The sequence below is a fragment of the Megascapheus bottae genome, chromosome 12 (genome assembly GCF_031878675.1).
Source record: "Megascapheus bottae isolate mThoBot1 chromosome 12, mThoBot2.hap1, whole genome shotgun sequence".
NCBI classification, from domain to species: domain Eukaryota; kingdom Metazoa; phylum Chordata; class Mammalia; order Rodentia; family Geomyidae; genus Megascapheus; species Megascapheus bottae.
Window position 1 is genome coordinate 52585358 of NC_143520.1, and position 24285 is coordinate 52609642.

General features: G+C 36.3%; 1 protein-coding gene across 1 annotated transcript in view; it reads left to right on the plus strand.

Moving 5' to 3' along the window:
- The window catches only part of Cntnap5 (contactin associated protein family member 5), an 852241-nt gene that overhangs the window by 698784 nt on the left and 129172 nt on the right, over positions 1 to 24285 (plus strand). The window contains exons 15-16 of the mRNA XM_090342979.1: positions 16196 to 16323; positions 16494 to 16664. Of these exons, the coding sequence (XP_090199105.1) occupies positions 16196 to 16323; positions 16494 to 16664 (299 nt within the window). The remainder of the gene's footprint in view (positions 1 to 16195; positions 16324 to 16493; positions 16665 to 24285) is intronic.

Consider the following 24285-nt stretch of genomic DNA (forward strand, 5'->3'; position numbering starts at 1 on the left):
TCTGTCTTTGTGCACATCATAGACATGCAATACATATTTATTCACAAGACCTGAGGAAACCTTGTAAGAGTGCATTCATTATTGATTCAAGTATAATATTTACTGGAAAAAGGAAAAATATAAAAGCTACCATGGTGGTGACATAGTTAATCATCAGACTCAACATCCTTGTAATTTCATTGTTTGCCAAATTTTGGTCACACTGACTTTCCACATACTTCAAAGTTTTGTTTTAGATTATACCACATGAGAGAAAGGGGAAGTGATAAATGAGGACAAGAGAGTGAGAGCGAGAGAGAGAGAGAGAGAGAGAGAGAGAGAGAGAGAGAGAGAGAGAGAGAGAGAGAGAGAGAGAGAGAGAGAGAGAGAGGGAGGGAGGGAGGGAGGGAGAGGGAGGGAGGGAGAGAGAGAGAGGGAGAGAGACAGAGAGACAGAGAGAGAGAGAGAGAGAGAGAGAGAGAGAGAGAAGAAGAAGAAGAAGAAGAAGAAGAAGAAGAAGAAGGAGGAGGAGGAGGAGGAGGAGGAGGAGGAGGAGGAGGAGGAGGAGGAGGAGGAGGAGGAGGAGGAGGAGAGGGAGGGTGAGAGAGAGAGGCTTCAATCCAGGGCCTGGGTACTGCCTATGAGCTTTTGTGCTCAAGGCTATCACTCTGTCACTTGAGACACATTTCCATTTCTGACTTTTTGATGGCTAACCAGAGACAAGAGACTCATGGAATTTCTTCCCTGAGATCCCTTTGAACCACAATCTTTAGAGCTCAGCCTCCTCTGCAGCAAGGATTACTAGTGGGAGCCATTAGTATCTGGTAGCACACAATTAATTTTCATCCTAAATGTTCTATGTGAACATGGTAAAGTTCAAAGAAGTTTATGCTGGAAAAGTTACTCAACTTACTGCTCTTAGGTAAAGTCAATTCGAAAACAGACTGTGGTTGATGTAGCACTCAATGGGTAGCTGTTTAATACATTAGAAATCTTTAAAACATTATTTGAAAGTACATCATTCTTAGTGTTGTATGTGTTGCTGTGTTATTCACACTATCATATACCTAGATGTTAGTTTATTATTTCCTTTTTCTAGTAGGAGAAATTAAGGCTCAGAAATGATTAGTGGCTTGATTAATGTTACTTAACTAAGAGAGCAAAGTTGTTATTTGAGCTGAATCAGAGGATTCTCTTATTGACCTCATCAAAGAAGATGCTAATGCTGTAATTGTTCAATCATAGCCACCCATCTGGTGGGGATGCTGGAGAGAATTCTCCCAGGATCTCTCAAATCACATTTCCACAATGTGCACCTTTCTTTATGTGGAATCAGCTGCACAGGGAGTCTTGAGCAACAACTAAGGCTATGATGACTCATTATTCTTTCTTTCCTTAGTTTCTTTAAATTTTTTTTTATGAGAACTGCGGCTTGAACTCAGGGCCTGAGAACCCTTGGGCTTTCTCAAGGCTTGATCTCTACCACTTGGGCCACGGCACCATTTCTGGCATTTTTTTCTACATATGTGGTGCCAAGCAATTGAACCTGGATTTTCTTGAATGCTAGGCAAGTACTCTACCACTAAGCCAAACTCCCAGCCCCCATTAATCTTCCTTTCGTTTTTAAGAAACCTATTTGTGGAAATGACACTGTGGCCCAAGGGGTAGGGAGGTAGCCTTGAGCTGAAAAGCTCAGAGACAATGTCTAGTCCCAGAGTTAAAGTGCCACAATTGAAAAAAAAAAAGAAACCTATTTCTGATAGTTTGCTTACAATAAGACATAAGAAAATAAGGAAAATGAGCGTGCCTCCTAAGGATAAATATAGGAAAGGGAGTTCAATAAATGGAAGTGGGGCTAGGGGCATTTAATGAACCATTATATAAGTATATTTCCTTTATGAAGATGAGAATTTTTGTTTTAGAGCAAAACAAATTCTGAAGGACATTGTTAGGTCAGATGGATATTCATTTCTTTGAAGTCTGGCTCTGGTATCTAATACTCACACCACATTTACAGATGTTCAAATTTCTTGAATAAACTGTACAGTATTTTCATAGAACCTATACTCATCTATTTTATTTATTTATTTATTTATTACTTGTGTGCCTGTTCTGGGTCTTGAACTCAGGACCTGGGGGCTGTCCTTGAGCAATTTTGCTCAAAGCCAGAGCTCTAACAACAGCTCTAATTCTAGAAATTTTTGGTGGTTAATTAGGGATAAATGTCTCAGGGACTTTCCTCTGCTGGTTAGCTTCAAAACTTGAACTTTAGATCTTAGCCAACTAAGTAACTAGAATTACATGTGTGAGGCACCAGTGCCCGGCTACCTTCCCAATTCACTTTAAATCTTCACTAAATTACTATATCGCAGCTATTTTACTGTACTATTTGAATATTAGCAAAAAGTCAACGTTGAAGATGATTGTATACTTGTTCAGCATCAACACATTTTCTTAAAATATTTTAACAAGACTTTCTCAAAAGATAAATGCCAATTACATTAGGACAAATACTATATACCTTTGCTCATATGTGGACAAAAACCTAAAATATGTGCATATTCATGGATATGTATATTTGCCTATGTATATATTTCTGTGCATACACATAGGTATATAAATACATGTGTGCATATGCATATATACATATATATGCATATACATACATAGCTATATACCTATGTGTATATACATGTGTATATTTCTGCAAATAAAGAATGGGAGAGGGAAAGGAAAGAAGGCAAATAATTCTGAGATATGTTGCAATTGTGGAAATGACATAAGAAATCTCAACAAATGCTCTTGATCAGTTGAAGGCCATGGAAATGGGGAAACAAAAAATGAAAGAATTTTTTTACTAAAATATTTTATTTCCAAATACCGTGCTGAAACAAAATAAAGCCAAGAAAGAACAAAATAGAGAATACTATAAATAGCAAGTAAGAAGTACAATCATAAGTCACAAATAATGACTGCAAAGAATTTCTTTCCAATTAGTCAACCAAGATTTAGGATTTAACTCAGCTATGAGTTTTCCTGTAGCAGCTACCCTAGCTAATGGAATATGGAGAGGAAGGAAAAGATCTCTGGGGTCACAATTTGTGCCCTGAATCTAGCAAAAGAAAGTATTGAGCTAATACATGTGCTGGGTTGGGAGACAGAATTCATATGAGATGCTGTTCAAGAAAGATGGCTGTGAATCATGTTGGAGAAAAGAAAGTGGTCCTGTAAAATGTGAAGGCCCACAGACAGAATCATTAGTGTCTCTGCTAAACATGAGGCACAGCTCTCATTTCGTTTTAATTAAACATTTTATGGGGCCAGGAGCATGGCCTAGTAGTAGAGTGCTTGTCCAGCATGCACAAAGACCCAGGTTTGATTCCTCCATACCACATACATAAAAAAAGCCGGAATTGGTCCTGTGGCTCAAGAGGTTGAGCACTAGTGCTGAGAAAGCCCAAGGACGATGCTCAGACCCTGAGTTCAAGGCCCAGGACTAGAAAAGGAAAAACAAAAACAAATGATTATATTAACATTGATTTGTTTACATCATATTTCAAATGTCAAGTTTAAGAAACAAGTATTCAAAAATGGAATCTCAATATGCAATCACTGGCACATAAATTTAAGAAGAAAATTAAAATTAAGCTGAGAGTGTGTGTCATCAAACACATGGATCATTTTGCCTATAGAGTATATATTCCATCAAACATTTTTGTCTATATAATTTATTTGTCTCCAAGATCATGTCAGTGACCTTGAGTACCTGAATATTGAGTCATCTCTATTGTATTGTTTGGATCTAATATCCACATGCCAAGGAGATCATGTGCCTTTTGTTCCTTTGGTCTTGAGTTATCTCACTCAACACGATTTGCTCTAGTTCCATCCACTTCCCAGTGGATACTATTTTTTTATCTTGTCTAGTGACTATGCAGATTTCCATTACATCTATGTACCAATTCTTGTATCCATTCATCTGTAGTGGGTCATCTGGGTTCTTTCCCTTGGCTATTGTGAATAGTGCAGTGATGAACATGGCTGTGCAGGTGTCCTTATTATATCCTGGGTTATGATGCTCAGGGTAGATGCTCAGGAGTGGAATGGCTGGGTTGTAGGGAAGGTCTATGTTTAGCGTGTTGAGGAATCTCCAAAATGCTTTCCAGATTGGCTGCACTTGTTTACATTCCCATCAGCAGTGCAATAGGATTTGTTAGGTTTCAGGGGCCTGGGGGGATAGTTTCTTGAGTTCCCTGTAGATATTGGGCATTAAGCATTTGTCTGATGTATTATTGGTAAATATATTTTCCCAATTGGTTGGCTGTCTTGCTACTTTAGTAGCTATGTCTTTGTCTGTGATGAAACTTTATATTTTTAGGTAGTTCCATTTGTCAAGTCTCTCTCCAATCTGTTGCGACCCTGGGACAATGTTCAAAAGTTTTTGCCTATGCCTATGAGTTCCAATGTCTCTCCTACTCTGTCATATAGCAGTTTCAGAGTTACAGTTCTGATATTTAGGTCTTTGATCCATTTTGAGTTAATGTTTGCACATGGTGACAGGCTGGGATCAATTTTCAGTTTTCTACATGTGGCTGTCCAATTTTCCCAGCATCAATAGTTGAGGAGGCTTTGTTTATTCCACTGTATATCTCTGACTCCTTTGTTGAATACAAGTTGACTATAGGTATGTGGTTTTATTTATGGGTCTTCTATTCTGTTCCATTGACCTTCTGGTCTATTTTTGTGGCAGTTCCAAGCTGCTTTTGTTTTTATGACTCTATAATAGAGTTTGAAATCTGGTGTAGTAATACCACCTGTATTGTTATTTTTGCCTAGAATTTCTTTGACTATTCTAGGATTTTTGTTGTTCCATAAGAACCTTTGGATTTCACCCTCTTTTCCACTGAAGAATGTCCTTGGGGTTTTGATGGGGATTGCATTGAAATTGTGTATGAATTTTGACACTCTGGCCATTTTCAGTTTGTGAATTCTGCCTGTCCATGAGCATGGGTTGTCTTTCCATTTCCTGGTATCCTATTTGAATCCTTTCTCTAGGTTTTTTTTATATATAGTTTTCATTAAATAATTCCCTCACATCCTTGGTTAGGTTAATTCCTAAATATTTTATTCTTTTGGAGGCTATTGCAAACGGGATAATTTTCTTGGTTTCTCCTTCTGTTTGTGTATTGTTAGCTACTGACTTTTGAAGGTTGATTTTGTATCCTGCCACTTTGCTAAAGTGGTTTATTAGTTCTAAGAGTTTGGGAGCGGAGTTTATTGGCTCATTCAGGTATAGGATCATATAATCTGCCAATAGGAAACGTTTAATTTCCTCTTTCCCTGTGTGGATCGCATTGATGTCTTCTCTTGCCTTATTGCTCTGGCCAAGAGTTCCAGCACTATATTGAAAAGGGGTGTAGAGAGTGGGCATCCCTGTCTAGTTCTTGGTTTTAAGGTAAATGGTTCCAGTCTTTCACCATTTAGTAGAACACTGGCTATAGACTTGTCATATATGGCTTTAATTATTTTAAAGAATGTATCTCCTGTTTCTATTTTCTCTAGTACTTTCATGAATGGATACAGCTCTCATTTTTAATAAAGTATTTTTCTTTTACAGTCCTGGGTGTTGAACTCAAGGCCTGGGCACTGTTCTTCAGCTTTCTCAAGGCTAGTGCCCAACCACTTGTGCCACAGCACCACTTCTGGCTTTTGCTGTGTATGTGGCATTTAGAAATCCAACCCCGGTTTTTGCACATGGTAGGCAAGCATCCTATCCCTAGGCCATGCTCCAGGCTCTAGAAGTATTCTTTTTTATTTAAAAAAAAGAATCTTTACTTGGAATTTTTTCTATTCTTTTTCTTCTCTTTTTCTTTCCTTTTCTTTCCATTTTTTTTCTTTTTGTTCCCTACTCTTTGCTGTTTGCCCTCATTGGAAAGTGATGATAGAAATAGGAAGAGAAAACGGTGTTAGGTTTAAATTCTAGTCCTCTGTTCATTGAAAAAAAAAGGAAAGCTATTATTCCTTTTTCTTAAAGAAGACAGTATTTTTAGAGTGTAGCTTTTAGAATTTTGATTCTCAGAGCTTCAAGGCATTTTGTAGCCCTTGTAGCTATTTCTCTGATACATACAGTCTATTTAGGGCATGTTGCTGAAGACATGAATGAGCGATGAGTAAAGCTTTATTTTTACCTGTGTCTCTTAGCAGGTCAGGGCACCACCAGTTTTGGATGGACAGATATTGACATCTTTGTTAGCTTTACTCCTAAAATAATCATAAAAATTAATATTTACCAAGATAAAAATAATTTTTGTTTTTGTTGATTTTTTAACACAAGCTAATTTGCCTCTTTCAGAAGTACTTATTTGTCTTTCAGAACCTGGATTATTTTACTTAACTTTGTGCTATCTAGATCACACATGAAAGAATTTACTTATCTTTTAAGGCTGAATAATGTCCATTATTAATATACAGCAAATTTCCTTTATCAATTTGCCTGTTGATATGTGGCAGGTTGTTTTCCTGGGATTTACTAAATATGTTACTTAATTTCTGTTAGTCATAGTCTTTTTTTAGCTTAATCTTATTGTCAAGGTGATGTACAGAAGTGTTACCATTACATGCATATGGTAGTGAGTACATTTCTTATGGAACATTGTTACCCCCTCCCTTGTTTTTCTCCTACTTTCCTTCCTCCCCATCCCCTCCCTGCAAATTGTAAAGTTCATTTCCACCATATTGTCTTGTGACTATTGCAGTTGCAATGGTGTCCTTTCACCAATTCTTTACATATATTAAGAAAAATATCTTGGATAGTATGAATATATACATTTTTATTGTCAACTAAAAAATGAATCACAGCAGGGCACATGACCCAGCGGTGCCATCCATTGGGAGCCAGGGATTGGAGGATCTTATTCCTGGTCAGTCTGCCATAAAAATTCATGAGACTCCAGCTCAACAAATGACTGGGCTTGGTAACACTCACCTGTTATTCCATCTGTGGAGAAACAAAGTAGACGGGTACAGTGACACTTGCCTGTCAGTCCCAGGGACATAGATAAATACACCTAGGATGATTACAGACCAGGGTAAAGAAGGAAGAAAGCAAGAACCTACCTCAAAACAGTCAATTACTAGTTCAAATCACAAGTTCTGCCAACGTGAAAAATCAGCTATTTTTTAGAAGTGTTTGGAAGTGGGCTGAGAGCGTGGGCTAGTGCCTGGGTTCACAAAGCCTGGATTCAATTCCTCACTACCACATACACAGAAAATGATGGAAGTGGATCTGTGGCTCTATTGTTAGAGCAAAAAAAAAGTGTATACTGTAAACATACAAGTTGGTCATTTCAGATTAATAATAGATTGCTTTCTCTATTTTGTGGACAGGAAAATAAGAATGTCTATACTCAAAAAATTGTTTGGTCCCTGGGAATTTGTCCTACTGTTGTAGTGCTTGCCTAGCATGCACAGAAACTTGGATTCAAGTCCTTGGTACCACATACACAGGAAAAGCTGGAAGTGGTGCTGGGGCTAAAGTGGTAGAGCTCTAGCTTTGAGAAAGTCCAAGGACAGTACTCAGGCCTGGAGTACAAGCCCAAGGACTGGCAAAAAAAAGTGTTTATAAGTGATCAATTTTTTGAAAAAGGCATATAGAAGTAATTAATGGTCACCTTGCTCCAATCTTAAACTTTTTATATATTTGTCTCCTAGGTCTAACTGAATCCCAAGGCTTTGCCCTTCATATGGTCTGGCTCTTCATTCCTATGACTTGACTAGTTATGTCTAAATCTCTTGGTCTCTATCTTTTTATGTATGTATTTATTTTTTTGCCTAGACAATTCTTTCAATTTTCTCAATCCTATAATTTTCTCAGAATCTCTAGGATTATCCTGCTACCAGGTCATCTTCTAGGCTTCACTAGGATCCCTAATCTTGGAAAGACAGACAACCAGCATCACCCCAGGGCACTCAAAGGTTCTGCCCTTTATGTAAAAACTAACATTGTATACTCTTTACTCCTCCAATTTGATCACTTGAAAGTCTGTTTGCAAGGCCTCCTCCTTCCTTAGTTTTGAAAATATTTCCCCAGCTCCAGTGAGACAGGAATTTTGTTCAGGCTAATTGGCTTATTTATACATCCATCTCTAAATTTCTGCATACATCTAGCAATATAATCAGGGCCAGAAGTTAGTGTAGGATTAGCACATAATAGTTTCTCCATGCATTGACTACTCATTGAGTAAGTGAATAGAAATGAATGGATGGGCCGAGAGGGGGGAGTGGGTGGTGAGTTAGCTCTTTTTCTTATCTTTTCTAGGCAAGTCTTCTCTTTACCATCTAGATATTTGTCTGCTGCTTTGCTCTTTTGTTTTACTGAGGATAAACCTAGGGTTTCTACAATTGAACTATACTCTCAGCTTTCCCTGCCGGTTACAGTGATTGAATTGTTCCTTTGAGCATATATTCTGAAGTTAACTTGTCACTGGCTTGCTTGTACTAATGCCCCTGTGACAAGGCTTTGAGTTTTAAAAATTAAAACTAAAATATTATACCATGTTTTCTTGAAAATTTAAGAAAGAAGAAAATATCTAATATTTTTCCAAGGATAATGTTAAGGAGACTTTGAAAATTTTTAGTGAATAATGCACAATCTCACCATCATTTTGGACCCATGTATTATGAAAAATGAAGCCTAGCTATGAAATTCTCCTCTTTAAGCTGACAACAGACAAAGATGTGGACTAAGATTTCTATGACGTCTTTTATTTGTCAAGCTGTAGAAATACATAAAATTATGAAGTCTTATATTTGAACAGTTTAAATTTTTATTACAACTAGAACCCTAATCCTACATCAATATTCAAACTTTTGTTTGTATAAACTACTTTATATAACACTCTGATTTTGTTACTGATAACAAAATTATTATAATTTTATATAAAAACCCATTGACATTTTAGTCTCTATTTCATTCACCTATTTATCCCATTTTTATGTCTTTGCTCACTAATAGAAGCACTTGCTAAGATCCAAAGCAGTTAAATGAGTTTCCTCACCTTAGATCTGCTTTTGTTAAATCTATTTCCTCTACAAGTTTGATGACCATTCTCAGTTCTCATTAGTCATCTTTATAATATTTGTTTCTTGATTTCTTTTTAAATGTTAGGAGTTTGTCATTACAAAAGAATGTAATGTATTCTTGGAGTAAAATATTCAAAGATGTGAGGCATATTTGTCTAAATATGAATATACTTAACTGACTACTATTATATCACAGTCTGCATATTTCTGAAGCTTCCCCATGTACAAGAAGAAATGACTCTGTCCTTTGCACATTGTTCTTTTTTTTTGTCTTGCACATTGTTCTTTTATGTACCTTATAAAACTATGGTGGGTAGATGATATAATATACCTTCAACATCTAATTGAAGTAAAACACAGTTGAAAGTGCTGTTGTTGCTGCTGTTGGTAGCATTGGCATTTTCTGGATGTAAAAACTAATAAACCTCTAAATAATAGTTCGTTATTTAATGGAACCACTAAATACCAGATTTGTCAGTTATTAACTATAGAACCTTAGTCACTTAGCTCCTTGGAGATTCATAATCTATTTTATAATTAAAAAGAAAAATAGGAAGGGTACCTATCTCTACGAAGAAATGGCTGTTAGCACTAATCTGGTTACACTATACACCTGGCATGTAGATGTTAAAAATCCATGTCATATTTTTATAATGATTTCTTCTATTTTTTACATTGTATACAGAAACAATATTTTTGACATTAAACTAATGCCTAAGAACCAAACGTATGTAGATATGCAATAAAAAGAATAACATAAAAGATGTAATGTTCTTCCAACACAGGCAGCTCTCTTCAGCTCTCAGAGTCTGATTGTAGGAAGGGAAGAAAATCATCAAGGAACACTCTTTCACAAACAATGCTCTGTAGTGAAGTTTACAATTCATCCTGACATTGCAGTGCACATCTTTTGGTCCAAGCTACATGGAAGGCAAAAGACAGAAATATCAAGGTCCCGGACCTGGGAAATTATGAGAAAAATATTTCAGTACCATTCTAAAAGTGGACAGAGCACACAGAGCTCAAGTGGTAGAGCACTCTTCTTAGAAGCACTAGCACTGATTAACAAACTCCAATCCAGACTCTCACCCTGTCCAAAAAAGTAAAAGAAAGGTTACAGGTGGTTATCACCTTGTGGTGGATGGACTGGTTGAGTAGAAATAAAGCAAGAGATTTCTCTAGAATGAGTTTGTGGATACTGAGAACTCCTGTCAAGGTGACACAGGTATAATCTCAGAGAGTGCAGGCCTGGAACATGATTGCAAATTAGTAAACTGAAACCTAATCAATTGAATTGTATCTAGTGTGGAGAAAGGCTGTGTGGAAAGAATAGGAATGGCCAGGCCAGGGCAAATTGAGGGCAGCTGAAGGACTTGGAGTCTGCAGGCACTGTACATAGACACCTGCGCTGGGGAGAGAGAGCAGTTCTGTAGGCTGATCACAGCTAAGCACCTTGCTTAAGAAAATGCTTTAATGTTCAAAGTTCACATCCTCATCTCTCCTTTTGCAAATAATGCAAAATCAGAATCTCGTACTAGTTTGCCTTTTTCTTTTCTGGACCTGGGGCTTGAATTCATGGCCTGGGAACTGTCTCAAACTTGTTTTGTTCAAGGATGATGTTCTATGGAGTGAACCACAACTCCAATTGTGGCTTTTTGGTGGTTAATGGGAAATAAAATTCTCATGGACTCTTCTGCAAGACCTGGCTTCAAGTTGAAACCCTGAACTATGAGCCTCCTCAGTAGCTATAATCACAAATGTGAGTCTAACTTTCAGATAACCTAAAAATAAGATGGAATTCACTTTCCTATATAATGTTCACCCATTTTTTAGAGGATGTAAACGAAATACATAGATAAACCAATTTATTAATGAAAATCTTAATTCATTTTATACAAAACCCAAGATTAAGATGAAGAAGAAAGGAATATCTGAGGATATTTTTGATAAGGAGAAATATTTTGATAATGATCTTTTTTTAAAGAGAAATAGGAAACAATTATTGATCCCACAGAATACAAAAGATGTATTGTGGACCCTAGGTATCTAAGAAATGTTGAATTCACAAGTGTATGGTCTAGAATCTGAAAATTCTGACTTAATCTTTTTGCTTCCTGATAAGGAGTGATCAAAGTTTAGAAAGGCATTAATGATGGTTTCTATCTTCATATCATAAGCATGGTCAGATAATAATGTCCAAATTTTTTCACTGGTGATTGTATTTTAATCAATTTTATGCCTATAAATCTAACAGACTTTTAAAATTTGCTAATAATAAAAATACTATTAGGTAACTATTCGTTGTATTCATTATGAAGACATGATTTTGTTTATTCATGTTGATATATACGGTATCTATGGTTTCAAATTTCTAATATATATAGAGAAAAATGCTTCATACAAAATCATCTTTTTTTTCTCCATGTTTTCTTATGATGGAACTGAACACAGATTCTAGATATGGATTTCTAGGTAGTGAGCAGAGTGAGTAGGAGTGAGGCTTGTTTCTAGTGTGGGTGACTACAGCCTACTTTTGCAGTTGCTTTTCTTGGCAGCCAAGTGACCTACTAGCTCACTCTGAGCTTCTTGTCAACTAAGCCTGTGGGTCATTTTCCCCTCCAAATCCTGAGAAAGAAGAACAAAGAAGAAAATGAAAGCTATACTTGTCAGCTGAACTAAAAGCCAAGAAAAAAAACTGGCAAGCAGCAGTACAACATTTCTGATTTGCAATGTGGTTTATAGATGTCCCACTAGCTATTTCTCTTTCTCTAATACGGGAAGTGGAGAGCATCATGGTTCCAGCTCAAAGAAATGTCATAAGGGGTCTCTGGAGATAAATTCACTCAGATGCACACAATGAATGAGGCTGAGGTCTTGAATTCCTCTTGTAACTTTCTCAAACTGTCTGGAATATGTGCAACATTTTATTTGTTCAAGGAAAGACACCTTATCCCTCTGTATGAGTTTAGTATTGTTAAAGGTGATCATCTTACAGTATGGCCATTGCATTATGAAATATAGTAAGAGAATTTACAGGGCAAAAATATCAGAAGATTAAAATTATCAGCAACATGTGGCATTTCACAATAATTTGGTCCAAGTTACTTCTAGGAAATCAATAGGTTCCATTTCAGTTGTGTCCCACAGAACTTCATGAAAACCACAAAATTTAGATACCTAAACCATGAGGAGTACCTGTTGAGTAAAACTGTGCTGTTATTAGAAATACTGTGTACATTATTGGTTGGAACTATGATCCTTCATTAGGCCATGCATGGTTCAGGGTCTTACCCAGTGAGGAGGAGTAGTCATTATCTTCTTCTTCTTCTTCTTCTTCTTCTTCTTCTTCTTCTTCTTCTTCTTCTTCTTCTTCTTCTTTTCTTTTCTTTCTTTCTTTCTTTCTGTCTGTCTGTCTGTCTGTCTGTCTGTCTGTCTGCCTTTCTTTTTCTCTTTCTTCTTCTTCTTCCTCCTCCTCCTCCTCTTCTTCTTCTTTGTTGTCTTCTTCTTCTTCTTTTCTCTTTGTGTCAGTATGGGGCTTGAAGTCTAGCCTTGCATTCACTGAACTTTTCTTTTTTTCTTCCTTCCTTCCTTCCTTCCTTCCTTCCTTCCTTCCCTCCGTCCTTCCTTTCTTTCTTTGCTTAAGGCTAGTGCTTTACCAGAGCCACATCTCCACTTCCAGACTTTTGGTGGTTGAGATGAGTTGTGTTGGTTTTTGTTTTTTGCTAGCCTGGCTTTGAACTGAGATCCTTAGATCTCAGTCTCCTGAGTAGTAAAAATTAGAGATGTGAGCCACTTGTCGTTCACCTACTTATTGTTTTGTATGTATGTTAATTATGCATAATTAGAATGAAATCTAACTATATACTCGGTGTTTCGTTAACATCATGTAAAAAAAGAATTATACCATTTTCCTCTGGCAGCTCAACTGCCTAAAACTTAAACACTGAGCTATCATGAGTTTTAACCTACATGAAATTAGTATGTAGTATTTAAAAAAACAATTAAAAATCTTTTGTGAAGATTTTTAAATATTTTTATAAGATCTCACCTCATATTCTAGTGAGGAAAAGAAAAATACATTTTTTCTGTTGCCTAGTTTTTATAAAAATGAGTTTGCAGAACCTTTGTTTGTCCGCTTAGAGACCTCGATTAAACCAGTGTATTTCCCCAACTATATGAGCAAAAGGATCAGTAGGCCATAGGCTTTAACTTCTCTGGTTGATTGGCTGCCTGAGTTCTAGCTAGCTTTGTGAGGTGTTGCCTTGATGGTGCTAATGGCCAGGAGGGCTCTAGCCCTCTTTAATTTCTTTGTATTGTAAAGGACCACCTTGTGTGTACCCTGCTCCTGGTGGGCTGCATTGCAAGACATAGAGAAAGTCCGTGCATCCTGTTCTACAGAGGATGGAGATGGGATCAACTGCTTCCAAGTTTGTCCAGGCAGAAGGGTCCCCTGCTTCAAGACTGAGGCACTCACCAACCAAGAAAGGATATGCAGTTCCTTCTGGTTCAATTGGTCCTTCAAGAGGTTCCCAATCTGATCCATTGGACTTATGTTAATACTTTGCCTGATTATCTGTTACAAGTAGATATCACAGTCCTACCTAAAAGGAAAAAAAACACAAAAACATTTTTTACCAGTTCGTATTTTACAATCCGACCCTGACGTTGACAATGGACGACAGCTTCTATTTAGTTGTTGCTTTGATTATTTTTTATTATGGAAATTTTATTAGACTATATAATTTGTACAAAGAACAGGATTACTTTGTGATGTTTCTATCTATACATATTATATCTAATATAAGCCTAGGTTTGTTCTTTTTTTTTCTACTTCCCTGTCCTCTACAGTGGTTGTACTATTTCTGATGTTCATTTTTTTTTGTTTTGTTTGGGTGTTTTTCAGTCCTGGGGCTCAGACTCTGGGCCTGGGCATTGTCCCTGAGCTCTTCAGCTCAAGGCTACCTTAACCCTTGACCCACAGAGCCACTTCTGGTTTTCTAGTGGTTAATTGGAGATAAGAATCGCGGGGTCTTTAGTGCCTTGACTGACTTTAAACAACGATTTTCAGATTTCAGCCTCTTGAGTAGCTAGGATTATAGGTGTGAGCCACCTCACCTGGTCTATGTCTGATATATGAAACAAATTTGAAGAGCAACTTGAGTTTTGTTTTTAAATTTTCCTGTAAAAAGTGTTCTTGGTGATGTGTGCTGCATTTCAGACTAAATGCTATTTTTTTCTTCTGTCATTTGGAAGAGAATTTTATTCTTGGAGTGCTACTGATAGATGTCCACAACTTGACCCAAGGGGAGTAAATTGGTGTAGACAAATATGTCTTAGTGTGTAAAAGAGACAAATATCACCATGGTCAGATAATTTCAGAATCCACCATTTTCATCCTGAGAATAAAAATAGAAAGAAGTAGCATCTTCCAGCACTGAAGAGTTTCTTCAGCAAAACATTGAGATTTATCCGTCATTCCACTTTCAGTATTTGAAATCTGCTTTAAAATCTCTTCTTGAAAAGCAACTTGAATTTAAAGGGAAATTTCTTCTGTGTTTATGCCACATTTATAGATATACTTTCATTATTCTAGACCGCTTGAATAGATTCCAATTATGATGCTCAAATGACAGATATTGTATAATGCATTTCTCCATATTATTTGGCTAATAGACCTGCAGAAGAGAGTGTGTAGGTGAATATTTGATTTATTTATAACAAAGATAAATTAATAAGTGTTTTTCTCCAAATCTCACGAGTTCAATACTGAATCTTAAAATTTAATTTTCCTCATGTGCTGTGTACCAAGAGCTCACCAATATAGAATCATTGATGCATAAAAATGTAAGTTACTTTGCCTTAGGGCCCAGAGTAGTTCAGGAACAAACTCGAGGTATTCTGTGTCACCTTCATCATTTCTGTATATTTAATTTAGACTAAGTAATATGATCCAAGACACGCTGACCTCATTTAATCCTAGAGGTACTGTTATGCATATGTGGCTACATTTAAAAATTGAACTCACTGGCTGGGAATGATAGTGCATGCTATTGCTCCAAGCCCTCATGACGGCTATTATAGTGAGTTCTTGGCCAGCTTAGGTTATATAGTGAAACTCTGTCCCAAAATACAAAACAAGACAAAACAATAGCAACAACATAAAAAAATAAGCACACTGAAAAATCTCAGAAATGAAATTATCTGCACAAACTCATGTAATTGTTGGTATCTGAGAAAAGATGTAGATGAGTACTAAAACTACAACTTAATTCTTTCACCTTTGGATTTTAAATAGTCAAACTACATTTTATCACCAAGTCTATTGGTGGTACCTAGTGAACAGGAGTATTTTACAGAAAAATATATCTCTACCTTGTTTATGACTCAAAATTCTTGAATATTCAATACTAGTTTCTTTTTTCTGAATTTTGCTTTAACAAAGATTTAGCTTTACTATGAAAACAAAAATGCAGAAAAAAAGAACTTTAAAAGATAGAAAAAATCATTGTTTAGCTATATTCTTTTTAAACTTCTTTATCAAAAGGTAATCATTCAATTTCTTATTTGCATAATTAACAAGTATAAAGTCAGAATCATTAACAACCAAGAATTTTACAAAGACCAAATTACAAAAGCAACTAGACACACTACAAAGACTTGTAATTGCATGAGGTAAAAACTGATAAGAAACACACAGAACGGATTAAAACTTGTTGGCAGGTTGCTGAAACAGCCCCTGAGTTGTTGGTAAGAGGGACTTGTGATATCTCTTTCATGTTAGTTACTGAGATAGCCATTTTTCAAGGGAACATGAGATGATGTTTAAAATTCCACTAGCACTACACTGGGCAGGTGGGATTCTCCTAGGCCTGATAAGCAGAGAAAATATCTGTGAACCATCTAGTCGTCTGTAAGCACAGTTGGGGAAGATGTAAAATCTAATGGTGTTTGGAAGACATGCATGGGTTTTGTAATTGGCATACCAGCCTCTTATCTACACTCATGAAATGAAAAATGTTCCTGTCCACACCTGCCTGGAGGCAACCAACCCAAATCACTTTAAAGAAGAGAAGTCTCTGCATTGAGTGTATAGATTATCCATGCTTTGTACTTTAAAAAAATTATGTTTTTGCAGGACAAGTGATACTGGATTTCTATCATTCAAAGACCACTTGCCTGTCACTCAGATTGTCATCACTGATACAAACAGATCAAACTCAGAAGCTGCTTGGAGAATTGGTCCCTTACGTTGCTATGGTGACCGTGAGTATGAAACTGAAAGAAGCTTTTTCTCTGCATTCCACCAACATAAGATGCATTCATTCTCTCATCCCTTTCCCTGCAATATGTCCTAACAATTATCCACCTACCCAGTGTTTTCCATATCCCACTAAAAACAGCTAAACATGCTGAAGGATTTTTCTCATTTGCAGGACACTTCTGGAATGCTGTCTCATTTTACACCGAAGCCTCTTATCTCCACTTTCCTACCTTCCATGGAGAGTTCAGTGCTGATATTTCCTTCTTTTTTAAAACCACTGCTTTATCGGGAGTTTTTCTAGAAAACCTTGGCATGAAAGATTTTATCCGACTTGAAATGAGCTGTAAGTGTCCCACTTATGAAGTAGATGTTTCTGGTCAAGAGAACAAATGTTTGCTTTAACTTGACTGTGAAGCAGTAATAAATATATGTACAATTAAGTCCATTTCACTGAACACTAGTAAAATAGTAATACTTTCCATTTTCTTATTTTTTATAATTTATTCTATCCTATCAATTTCTTTGCATTCTCTCATCAGAACACATGCATAGCACAGTTAGCTCATGTCTGTAATCCTATCTAATCACAAGGAAGTCTGAACTAGAAGAAAAGTTCATGGAATGCTTCCATCTCCAAAATTAATGCAGCACAGAAGATGAAGAAGTAGTAGAGGAGTACTTGCTGAGCAAGCATACTTATCTAGTGTAAAGTCTTCAGTTGGCACTCCAACATTGTCAAAACCCCAAAATATGCATTGCAAAAACATCCATGGAAACTTGTAAGGATCCTTGTTTGGAACACTAACACTATTATACTTATTACTTGAAGCTTCCATACTCTAGAATAATATATCATATGGAGAGCAAAAATGACTATTATGATTCCATTCATATTTTGTACCACATTTTGTTGTAGCTGTATTTCCAAAGTAATTTCCTGACTTATCTCCCACTACCAAAATAGTATGCTTGCAATAACAATTCCACTGTATCTACTACTTCTTCCCCACAACCAGCAGAATATTAGCTACATAATTAAATACCAGAATACCTACCTTTTAGGATAAACCTCATTCCTGTGTATGACTTATATCCAGCAGTACACAGGATTTGAAATGAAAGTAATAGAAACATAAGTGGGGAAATGTTCTGCAATTGAACATTTTGAAAATAATTATGCTAATAGAAATATATTTTAAAAGCACCAGAAAAGAAAACAAAATACAGTACTTAATTAATTTATTTATGAGAAAGGACACAAACATATTGCTGTAATTCTGCAATAATGACATTAAAATTTCTGCTCTTCAATTTCTATTTCTGCAAATATGTCAGTGAAGTCATCAAAATTGATTTCCTATACACTTTTATGTTCAAAAGAGACTCTAACTCATGTTTGCTGATCTATCCTTTTGAATATTGAACAGACAATACATTTTATTCACTTTAAATTAAATTTGTTTCTACATATAAAGTCATTGATATGCAAATATTTAAGAAATATTCTAAACATAAGAATATCTTTGGTACACATACATAAGAATCTATTTTATAATAAATTCAAGAATTTAGTATAAAGGCGGTGGTTCACACCTGTAATCTCTGGAGGCTGAGATCTGAGGATCAAAGCTCATAGCCAATCCTGAGCACAAAAGGATCTGAGACTCTTTTTTTTTTTTTTTTCTTTTTTTTTTTTGGTGCCAGTCCTGGGCTTGAGCTCAGGGCCTGAGCACTGTCCTTGGACTTTCTCAAGGCTAGAGCTCTACCACTTGAGCTTTAGCACCACTTCCAGCTTTTTTCTATGTATATGGTACTGAGGAATCGAACCCCGGCCTCCGTGCATGCTAGGCAAGCACTCTACCACTAGGCCAAACTCCCGGCTCCTGAGACTCTTATCTATAATTAACCTCTACAAAATGGGAAGTGCGGCTTGGCTCAAGGGTAGGGCAATAGCCTTGAGTTGAAGAGCTCAGGGACAGTGCCCAGGCCAAATTCAAGCCTCATGACCCACAAATAAAATAAAATAAATTCAAGAATTTATTTTCCTAGAATTGTATTTTATACTAATATTCTGATTTTTTCAGGGTCAATTCTAGTAGCTTTGACTATCTTTGTAATGAAAATAATTCCAACAGAATATTTATTTTTTTCTGGTTGTGGGGCTTGAACTCTGGGCCTGGGCGCTGTCTCTGAACTGTTCAGCTTAAGGCTATCACCCCACCACTTGAGCCACAGCATCACATCTGATTTCCTTGAGGTTAATTGGAGGTGAGAGTCTCATGGATATTCATGCCCAGGCTGGCTTTGAACCCTGATACTCAGATCATAACTTCCTGAGTAGTTAGGATTACAGGCATGAGCCACCGGTGCCTGGCCAGCAGAATATCTTTTACCACAAAATTCATCATAGATTTCTCTTCTATTAGTTTAAAGCCAAAGAAAGTTTCCAAAATTTGGACTTGCATAAGCTCTCTTAGGGTTCAATTTGTGTCTTCAATCCCTTGTCCTATAGTCACGTGTTCAGTGATAGTTTTAAGTTTGAACCATGATAATAAAGAAATTACATGGATGGAAAGTCAGAGCTGAATTCTTACTCTTGAAAGCAAATGTGTATTACATCATACATATTCAGCAGTCCTTTGGTTGCCTGGAGTTATCTGAATTAAACTCGGTACATAAAAATTATATTTATTAAGTGTCAAGTCATACAATATAGTAATTTGGAGTCAATGTATACATTATTGAAAGTTAACAGCAATTTTAGCATCTGTTTAGATATAGACCAACAAGTTTTCTTGATTGACAAATGTTTTGTCTTTCACAATGCTTACAATTACTTATTAGTGATGATCACAAAAATACAGGCATGTTAGTGGCTTATGTCTGTAACCCTAACTACTCAGGAAGATGAGATTTAATGGACTGCGATTTGAAGTCAGCTGGGGAGGAAAGTCCAAGAGACTCTTACGTCCAATTAACCAAAAAAGCTGGAAGTAGAGAGGTGGTTCCAGTGGTAGAGCATGAGTCTTCTTACACACACCACACACACACACATTTTGAGACTTTTGCTTTTTTTTTTTTTTTTTTTTTTTGGTTCTCTGCACTTAGAGAACCCCCTATTGCTTATAAGAAGGTTGGATTCTACCCCCACCCTGCTGTGTTTGTGTACTTGACTGTGAGGACTCCTATTCTGTGGTACACCTGTCTTTGTATAGATGGATATTATTCTACAGTTTGAATGAGGAAACGGACCGCTTTACAACACTGGTGTGCTTTTGTTAAATATACCAGAAGGCTCAGGCAATATATCCATAACACAGTTGGGAGTGGGTGTGTGTGTGTGTGTGTGTGTGTGTGTGTGTGTGTGTGTGTGTTTGTGTTAGTCCTGTGGCTTGAACTCAATGTAGAGGCTTTTATGCCTAAGGCTAGTGTTCTACCACTTGAGCCACAGCTTTACTTCTAGTGATTAGATACCTAATTGGAGATAAAAGTCATACCAGTTTACTGCCCAGGCTGATTTTTTTTAATTTATTTATTTTTGCCAGTCACTGGGCTTGAACTCAGGGCTGAGTACTGTCCTTGGGATTTCTCAAGGCTAGAACTCCACCACTTGAGCCACAGCATCACTCTGGCCTTTTCTATGTATGTGGTACCGAGGAATCAAACCCAGATCTTCATGTATGCTAGGCAAGCACTTTATCAATGGGACAAACTACTGGCCTGATTGATTTTTAACTAAGATTCTCAAATCTCAGACTCCTGGATAGCTAGGATTACAGACATAAAAGTCTGGACCCTGCCCAGAGTTGTGAATTTGAGAGCCACAGAAAAGAATCAAGTGTATTGGCTGAAGAAGATATTTTTATAAGTCTCCAGAACAACAAAAAGTTTAGAGATTATTTTGCAGCCATGATAGAACACAGAGAGGGAAAGAGAAGAATTTCTCCACTTGGTGTTCTAACCTCCATTAACTCTAATTATTTAAACTGATGGCAATAAGCTCATTTCCTAGCGTATGAAATAAAATTATTATAGCTAACTTGATCAGGATATAACAATGAAGATTTGAGTGCCAAACCTTTCAGAATACAGGTAGAATAACCTCAATGCAAATTGACTAAAGAGCAGGCCCTGCGTCCTTTTAACTCATTAAAGCAGTGGCAAATGCCAAGGCATATTATCACAAGATAATGAATGATAATTTAATGTTAATTACATATCAATGTCCAATTTGTTTATACTCTGTGTTACTGTAGTTTACCCTTTGGCTCATGAAAAAATGTGTTTAAATATGAAGATTGATTTAACACTACATAAAAAACTGTAGATGTAACCGTTTGGCATATATTAGAGTTGTCAATATTGCTTTTCTAAACAAGATTTTACATAAAAATATTAAAATGTTCAAGAGGATAGTGTGAGAATATAGCTCAGTAGAAGAAAAACCATACATCCATGGCCAAAGTCCTAGATTTAATCACAGCAACTCCAAAATATGTAAACAAATGTGTAAAAAAGTAGGTAGTCAGTCTAACAGTCTAACAGTCTAACTGTATTAGTTATTCCACTAATTATTATCCTTATTTATAAGGGGAAATGCCCAAATGGACATTTACAGCAAATGTCACACTATGTATTAAAGACAGGTGGGATTTTTACTCTGAAGAGATCAGAGCAAGAAACCCCTACAGAGAAGCTAGCTTGGAAAGGAAAGGGCCTTGTAACAGATAAAGTGCCTCAGAATAGATTTGCTGCTCATCCCCAAAGAAGAGAGGGTGTTTCTCTATGACTATTCAAACAGAGGCTCTGAGATTGATGCACTTATATTGCTGGACAGAGAAAACCTCCATTTTTTAGGCACACTTTCAATCACAGCATTTGAATCTTGTCACTTTGGGATTCAGGGTGAAAAGGAAGACATTTCATTCTGTTCTCAAGTTTTAGTGAATGTAATGCCAAAAAATACTTTTGAAAATGATTACCTTTTGTGACAATAATTTCAGGTAGAAACAGATGACAAGGAGTACGAGAGGTGGAGATGATGTCTGACATTAGAAAATGAACCTAGATTGTGTAGTATAAAATATGGGGTATTCCAATTTCTGCTCCTCCAAATACATTAATGATCTACATTATAAATGTACAATCCATATATCCATCACAGGGTTAGTGATACACAGAAACATGCTTATGTAATTAGCTTCAGTTTTTAAAAAGTCAGCAACCTGAGCTGTCAGAGAGAAATAGGGAATTTCTCTGGTAGTGAGGGTCATGAGTTTGTGCAGGAGAGTGAGGTTTGCCTTCACTTCTGGTTAAAGAATAATCTGTGAGCTCTCTGTCTCTGTCTGTCTGTCTGTCTGTCTGTCTGTCTGTCTGTCTGTCTCCCTCCCTCTCTCTCTGTCTCTCTCTGTCTCTGTCTCTCTCTCTCTCTCTCTCTCTCTCTCTCTCTCTCTCTCTCTCTCTCTCTCTCTCTCCTGACTTTTGAATATTCTCTGTTCTTTCTAAATGTACATATACCTCAACAGAATGTAAACCCTTCTTTCCCAGCTTCCTCAGTAGTAATTCTTTTGTGGCCAGGAAAGGAAAAAAAATGCAGACGGTTTATACTAGGGCTGTCCATAAACCTGAGAAGGGGTCTGGCTCTGCCTCAGTGGAATGGAAGAATACAGAACAAGTTATTTCTCAAGGGTATCATTGGAAAAATGGCAATAGCATATTATCAATTGTGAATCTTCTGAAGCACCTGTCAGTATTGAAATATGTAGCCTATACAAAGTGCTTGGTAACACATAAGATGCATATATAGTTCTTTAATCATGTCCCAGTAATACCAGTGATTTTTGACCCAATGTAGACTAAATTTAAATCATTTTCTAGAAATAATTAGGTTTTAATTTTTTCTCATTTTTATTCATAACCCTGGCTTCCCTCTAATCATAGTATTTCAAATGGGCTCTGAAATCCATCCTAGAATTTATTAAAATTTTGCTTAGTTTCTCAGTGGGAAAAATAATATGCAAATGTGAACATATATTTAGATATACTTACATTATGTATTTCAGATTATGATAAGAATAGTACTAAATGTGTTGTTACTATGAAGATAAAAGTGTCAAAATCTCAAAACCTAGTAAAAAATTAATACTACCATTAATTTTCACGAAATTGTTGAGTGATTATTTTCACTAGATACAAAGAAAATTTTTTATGCTCACCTGTTCTGTTTTCAAACAATCCTATCTATAACTATCACTCATTTGTGCTGTGATCCTCATTTCTTAACTTGCTGCCTAGAAAGGTTTTATACTAAGCCCTTGGGCCCATAAATAGTCTGAATACAGGATTCTACCTTACATCTCTGTTCTTTGAGCAGCTTTTTACACTACAATGAAAGCTGCCTCAGGTATCAAGAATAGTAGATGAGAAAACAGATTTATTTCTCCCCATGCCAGAAGTTTAGCACATTAAGAAAGTCACTATCCTTTTGTGTAAAGCTCTTTAATGAAAAAAGAATCAGTCACCATCAGATTCTGGGAATCGAAAATAATTTAGCATTTTATCCAGTTCATAATTCTCATTTCACAGACAAAAATGTGGGAGGTTAGAGAGGTTAATTGACTACAAGAGAATGCTCTTATGCCTGATTTGGGTATGAGTTGAGGATATAGCAATGAAGTATGGCTCCAGCTTTTTGATGCTGAAGAATGAGAACCTGGAGGAGCAGTGTTGTGTAGGTGCTAAGTGGAATCTGTCAAAACCATGCCAGTCAGGAAGAACATCATACAGGAAATGTTATCTCTCTCCTTCTGGCATCTATAAATGTCTGATTAGGACATTATACAGCCCATCATGAGTCATCTCAAAAGTGAGTTGTCTGAATCCTCAATGTTTAACATGGGGCCAGGCAAAACAAATAAACAAACAAACTAAACAAAACAAAAACCTATACAATGTTAAGGTATGTCTTGATTTTTCTGGAACCGTAAAATGTAGATCATGAGAAAAGGTGCCAGTCCTAGATAAAAGGCAAACTTCATGCTATCTGAACAGCATCTCTGCATCGCATGGACTTGTTTATCCCCCCACTGAGATTTGGAGTATATTTGCCTCAAGACCAAACCCCACACAATGGGTACATAATTTATTCATTAATGCATTTTTCATTCAGATATTAAAAGCATCTATATAACATATTATAATTTTGCCAGCTTGGGATATTCATCAGGCTTCAAAATCAGATGCGTTGTCTTTAGAAGACTAGGCTAAAAATTAGTTCTGGAGACACATTTTCCAAATTCAAATTCTATCTTCCTTCCTCACAAGCATAAGTTACTTAGTAACATACACCTCAGTTACTTTAAAATAATCCTTATCACTTGATGTGATGAGACTCAATCAATAAAATCAGGAAACATACTTGGTCAACTCTTTAGCTCATGATAAATGCTAAAAGAGAATATTGTGTTTTACTGGTTCTCCTTCATTTCTAAGAGGAAGGGTAGGTTGTTAATTATTTGAATGAAGAAAATATTATTTTTACTATTTACATTTGTCTTCTCTTTTGTGATACTGATGATCGAATATAGGATATTACATTTTGCCACTAAGCTACATCCCAATATTAATAATAATAAATTTTTTAAATATTTTCAAATGAAACTCATACCTTTGAATTAAATTATAAAACAACAAAGGAAAATTTAAAAATTATATCTCATCTATACAGAATAACAATGTTTTCATTAAGAACATTTTAGTTTGGTAAGAGCTTTCTGTATTTAAGCATTGGGCTGGGTGCTGGGTCTATAATAAATGATTACAGATCTACTGTTTGCATACTTCTTGGGGAGACAGCTAGTAAGCAAATTGTTACTGAACAGGGAGATACATAATGTAGTAGAGCTAGCCATAAATAGGAAGCCAATATTGGAGGTGGAGTAGACTGACCTAGCAGAGAAGCAGAC